This window comes from Doryrhamphus excisus, chromosome 11 (assembly GCF_030265055.1).
Source record: "Doryrhamphus excisus isolate RoL2022-K1 chromosome 11, RoL_Dexc_1.0, whole genome shotgun sequence".
Classification (NCBI taxonomy): Eukaryota; Metazoa; Chordata; class Actinopteri; order Syngnathiformes; family Syngnathidae; genus Doryrhamphus; species Doryrhamphus excisus.
The window spans coordinates 12,834,848-12,840,847 of record NC_080476.1 but is presented as its reverse complement, the minus strand read 5'-3'; the positions used below and the strand labels follow the sequence as shown (position 1 = coordinate 12,840,847).

At 48.6% G+C, this 6,000-nt stretch overlaps 1 protein-coding gene across 8 annotated transcripts in view; it reads left to right on the top strand.

The window, feature by feature from the left end:
* The first annotated feature begins 358 nt into the window (after positions 1-358).
* Positions 359-6,000, top strand: part of tcf7 (transcription factor 7) — a 27,329-nt gene continuing 21,687 nt past the window's right edge. For 3 of the 8 annotated variants that reach the window (XM_058086995.1, XM_058086994.1, XM_058086996.1), the window contains exons 1-3: positions 361-1,527; positions 1,631-1,688; positions 3,755-3,861. In XM_058086995.1, coding sequence (XP_057942978.1) covers positions 1,342-1,527; positions 1,631-1,688; positions 3,755-3,861 — 351 coding nt within the window. In that variant the 5' untranslated portion in view covers positions 361-1,341. Of the gene's footprint in view, positions 1,528-1,630; positions 1,689-3,754; positions 3,862-6,000 lie in introns of all 8 variants that reach the window. The other 5 variants (XM_058086993.1, XM_058086992.1, XM_058086991.1 and 2 more) reach the window with 4 other exon arrangements.

Below are 6,000 nucleotides of genomic sequence, written 5' to 3'. Positions count from 1 at the left end.
CTGGCGTCTTCCTGCCTGGCCTCTTCCTGCCTGGCGTCTTCCTGCCTGGCGTCTTCCTGCCTGGCCTCTTCCTGCCTGGCCTCTTCCTGCCCGGCGTCTTCCTTCCTGACGTCTTCCTGCCTGACGTCTTCCTGCCTGGCCTCTTCCTGCCAGCCTGTTCCTGCCTGACTTCTTCCTTCCTGATGTCTTCCTGCCTGGCGTCTTCCTGCCTGGCCTCTTCCTGTCTAGCCTCTTCCTGCATGGCGTCTTCCTGCCTGGCCTCTTCCTGCCTGGCGTCTTCCTGCCTGGCCTCTTCCTGCCTGGCGTCTTCCTGCCTGGCCTCTTCCTGCCTGGCCTCTTCCTGTCTAGACTCTTCCTGCCTGGCGTCTTCCTGCCTGGCCTCTTCCTGCCTGGCATCTTCCTGCTGGCATTTTTCAGCTTGGCATCTTCCTGTGCTTCCTGGTTGCTGTCTTGTGCTGGGTGACTTCCCACCTGGCCTCCTTCCGCATGGCGTCCAAAAGGACTAAGATACTAAAAGAAGACATAGCCGATGGATCCTAGTTCGTGGCCAGCTGGCCGTTTGAGGCTGATAGCCAGAGAAAGGCTAGATGATGCTAGATGATGCGAGATGATGCTAAATGGTGCTAGATGATGCAGGATGCTTCTCAAACCGCAGACCCCCATGTGAGACCACGTGGATGGGGATACCATGGAACCGAAAGACGTCAGACACCATCATAATTACATTTAACTGTAAATGTAAAACATGCTTTTTTCCAACATTATGGCTATTTATGTTATGCTAATACAATAATATTGATAGTATTGGTAGTGATGAATAATATTGGTAATATTGGTGGTGATGAACAATAACGTTGGCAATATTGGTAGTGATGAATAATAATGTTGGTAATATTGGTGGTGATTAATAATAATAATGTTGGTTATATTGGTGGTGATGAATAATAATGTTGGTAATATTGGTGGTGATTAATAATAATAATGTTGGTTATATTGGTGGTGATGAATAATAAAGTTGGTAATACTGGTAGTGATGAATAAAAATAGGGAGCATATTGTGGGTGCTGTCTCTTTAAGAGCTTGCAAACAATCACACCCCCTTCACCCCTCCCCTCCACACACGAGTCATCGGACCTGTCAATCACCGTGGCGGCGCCCTTTGATGTGGGGGCTGGCGGCGTTGTCCCGCTCCGTCTTTCAGAGGACATCGTCGTCATCGTCATCATCATCATCGGCAGTCCTCCTCCACGCGCACTACTTTGTCTTCTTCCGGTGAGGACAAAAGCGGACATTAGTGTAGTTCTAGCAAGTTTGCCGGAGTTGCCTGCCGTCTTCGCGGACATGCCTCAACATGGGGGGGACGACCTGGGCGCCACCGACGAGATGATCGCCTTCAAAGACGAAGGCGAGCAGGAGGAGAAGATCCAGGAGAGCGCCTTCACCGAGAGAGACCTGGCCGACCTCAAGTCTTCTCTGGTCAACGAGTCCGAGATCCATCAGAACCCCGCTGGTGCTGCTGGCGCCTCGGTGAGTTTCTCCTTCTTCTTCTTCTTCTTCTTCTTCTTCTCCTTCTTCTCCTTCTTCTCCTTCTCCTTCGCACACTTTAAACAACATCCTCTCGGCTCTCCAGGCGCTCCGGCGAGGACAGCCCGCCGAGCAGAGGAACTTCAACAAACAACTGGACGGCGGTAAGAAGAAACTAAGTCAGAAACTAAGTCACTATCCAAGAAGTACCTATCACGATACTTGAGCGTCGCACGGAACACAGCAAAGTACTCCAAAGTATTTGCTTCAAAGACTTCTCCGCGCCCGCTGCAAAAAATGTCCATCATGTTTGTTGTCTTTTCTTCCTCCCCAAACTCTTGATGGCCGTAAAGCCAGTGGAGATGTCACTGAACGCATCCATTTCATTGGGCCACATGATCCAGTCATAGATGGCACTGAGATCTAATATAGTACTACTACTACTAATACTACTACTATATGCCAAGTGATAGTATCAATAGTATCATTCCTGAAATATGGATGCCACGCGTGCAGGAATCCTCTTCTTCCGCAAATATTGACAGCCATTGGCAAAAGTTTGGCGACGCGTTGGCGTGCTAGCGTCGTGTTTGATGACAGCGTGCAAGCATCAGCGTGGAGGAGCCTGAGCTGCTGTCCTAGCAGACCGTGTGAGGCGCTAGTGGAGGTCTTCTGGTGATCCTCGCAGCTTCTAATGAGCAAGGAGGTGATCTTTATTCACTTTTGGAAGCGATGGCGGCGGCCATGTTAGAACGGCGACACCACCTGCTTCTCATCCTCCATGTATCCATCTCAGATCCCAGCTGCGGTTGGGAACGCGGCCGTCTAGCTGGCCACGGATGTCTCCGGTCTTACAAGGAGCATCTTAGAAGATTCTTTATGAGTTTCTAAAACATCGACCGTGGATGCGTTCGTTGTTCTTCTACTGACCAACCATTAAAGTAGGAGTAGATATGATTTCACCTCCGAGAGAACTTCACACTGCCGCTTCAACCAAAGGAGGCGGAGACAAGGTGCTCATACTTTGTGTCGGAGTCACTCGGGCCACTGATGGCAAACAAGCCGAGCGGCGCTCCGCAGGGTCTTTGCTTCCTAGTCGGCCAGGAACCAACACGCAGCCTCCAGGAGGCTCCAGGAGGCTGGTGGACCATCGGACTTGCCATGACCAAAAATGCACTTTCCCCAAACACCGGTCTGGGGGCCATTGGCGGCCCTCGTCTGTTTTTCCGCCCACAGCATGCTGGGAAAATAGAATTGAACAAGAAAGCTAAATAACCAACAAAAATAGAAAATTATGGGGGAAAAGTCCAAATATTTGTTTATTCTCAGGAGAAAATAAACCTGGAATATTAGGATGATGAATAATGCCATTTTTAAAATATGACTAAAAATTACTTTTTTGCACTAACCCTAAAAAAGAAAAAAAAGTGAGCATATTATGGGAATGAAGTTTTAATGAGGAGAAGAACCTTTTCCTTGAAAAGAAAGTTGGGAAATAATATGATGATATTATGAAGATGATATTATGAAGAAAATGAAGTCAATTTAAGTAGCATAAAGGTCAAATACGATTGAACCGGAACTTTAACCCAGAATGTCTTGCCTGAGCTGTAGACTTTCTGGCAAAGGCACAAAATCACTTGAAATTTCTCACACAGCTCAACAAAAACAAAGGTCTCCCAGCGAGGGCCACATTGTGACAAATGAAAGTGCAAATAAATTAAACAAATAAAAGGATGCAACTTTAATATTTGTAAATATGCTAAGAAGTTGCATATATTTCAAATATGATGTTGTCCCAACAACATCATATTATGAAATAATAAAATATCTATGTTCCTGTACGTACGTGGAAAAGACTATTACTAGTAGCAACTTTGCTCTTTTTTTCAAATATTCCATATATTTCAACTTGAAGGAAAAGTTCTTGGAATGTTGGCCATCATCCACAGTCAGATTAGCACCATGCTAGCCTCTAAACAACTGTCACATGACCCGAGAGCAGAGATTGTTCAACATCATGGTCTAGGGGAGGACACCAAAGCTAGCTGAGAGCTTCCAGCTGTCAGGTTCCACTGTGAGGAACATAGTGAGGAACTGGAAGAGCACAGTTGTAGCCAAGGCCAGGAAGGTCTCGGATAAGCGGAGTCAGATAGCGTGTCTCCCGAGCATCATGTGACCACTGGACATGTCAAGCTGCTGACGCGGTGGTTGGGTGTGTGTTCCGCAGCATCAAAGCAGCAAGACGGCGGCGTGTACAAGACGCCGGGCTACCCCGGCTACCCCTTCCTGATGCTGCCGGACCACTACCTCCCCAACAGCTCTGTTTCGCCCACGGTAAGTCCACTTCCTGTTTCAGCCTTGCTGTTCGTGCATGTGCTTTCATTGTATGATTCTGTGCTACGTTCGTCACAAATTGTGACCAGAAGGAAATGAACCGGGGTCCTGCTAATCGTCTAAGGAAGGTGGAAGTCCGTAGGGACAAGACAACTCCGGTTATTCTCTGGTATCGGGGCACAGGGATTAGCAGATTGTTGACCAGAAAATCCAGAAAAAGGAAATAGAGGGGCTGAATACTCGCCAAAGTCATCCCTCCTGCTACATCTTCTTATTCTTCGGCAGACCAGGGGCCTTGTTTCTCAGGGGCACAAAGTGGCGTCGCCTGTTCTAATTTCTATGCGAAGACGAGCGTGTATATAATACATCGTTTGATAGCAAGAAAAAAATGCTGGGGGGCTTTATTCCCTTCATTCTTTCATACCCCCCCCCCCCCCCCCCCCAGCATTCCGACTTGAATGACTTTTCTGGTTGGATTCCACCTTTCCTCTCTTGATTATGTTGAGCTGATTTTCCCCTTCAGCCGACTGAGGTGATAAACGTTAAATATTAAACGTTAAATGTTGTTTTTCGGAAGGACGGTGCGGGGGTCAAGGAACGCCCCCTTGCTGTCCCGTGTCGTTTGTTTGCCAGCTGCCCCCCTGGCGTGCACGCCGCGTGGGCGTGGCCGTTCAGGGTTCCACGTGTCGTCCTCACGTCCCCCTCCTCCTTTCTGGGATCTTTCCGCTTCCTTCTCTTCCCTTTTTGTTTGAGGGCGTCGAAGGGGGCGGCGGGGGTGACTTAGTCAACAATGGTGACAATACCGTCTGTAATCCCGACCCCCGCCCCATGAAGAGCCACGCTGGGGCCTCTGACTGACTGCGATAAGGACCGCTGCCCCCTGGATTCCAAAAGCCACCAAGAAAATGGGCTTTGGCCAGAAGAGACGTTTGCGTCCAGCGTAGAAGCCAGTTTGTAATTTGTCCTTCCACTAGTCGGCTTTCGTTGGCTTTCGTTGGCTTTCGTTGGCTTTCGTTGGCTTTCGTCGGCTTTCGCCAGATTTCACCAACTTGCTTGTAAAGATGAATTAAACTTGTCTCGTCTTGACACGGCAAATAACTACGAATCGTTAACCAGCAGAACGTGGACAGGAAGATGATTCCACCACAACGCACTCTTCCTCTTTAGAAGCGCGGTGCAGGTGACGGCGCCGCGGCGTGCGGCCTCGGGTAGGCGGACGCCAAGCGTGTCACTGGGAGGATGCGCGCGTGGTGAAAAAGACGGCACGTGTAAACGGAGCCGTGAGGTAAACACAGCGAGCTGGCGAGATAAGCGCGTGACGAGGTGAAGTCGGAAATGAGCGTGGCTCGGCTTTGAAGTGGCGGGTGGTCCGGGAACGCTCGTGGAGGGGAACTTGGCACTATCTCCCGAAAAGAAGTCCTTCCAGGAATATGAAAAGAGGATAGAGGAGGAAAAAAAGCCCCCTTGAGGCGCCGGCGGGTGTTTATACCTGTAATTATTCATCCGCTCATTCTGCTCCCGGAAGAAAGGGGAGGAGCAAACAGGTGTCGGCGTGTTAGGAGGGGACTCTTATCTCCTTTAGACCTGCAAATACGGCCGCTTCATTAGGTACACCTGCATTCCTTCTCCTTCTATGGAAAGTTCTACGCAGTTAGATGATGCTGGATGAGGAGGTTGGACCGTTTGGAGGAGGGGAACCATTTGGACTATCGGGGTCGTGGTATCATATCAGTCATCATAAGGATGATATGATATCATATCAGCCGTCATAAGGGCGATATGATATTATATCAGTTATCATATCAGCCATCATAAAGCAGCGACATCAGTACTCCACTCACCTCGCCATGCTGACCTTTGACTGCCTTTGCCGCTTTTCTACACTTGTTTACGCATATAGTAGTCACACTCACACACACACACTGCTCTGTGTGTGTGTGTGTGTGTGTGCGTGTGTGTGCGTGACAGTACCATCCAATACGTACAATACGCTGCTGAGAAAATTTGAAGGCCTTTTCTCCACACTGGCTTCTTTTTTCTGCAATACATTTTTCATGGATTTATTTATGAATCTTTCAAAAGGCCAACGAAATATGTATCTAATGACATATCTTATTTTAGAATCCATAAAAATGACAT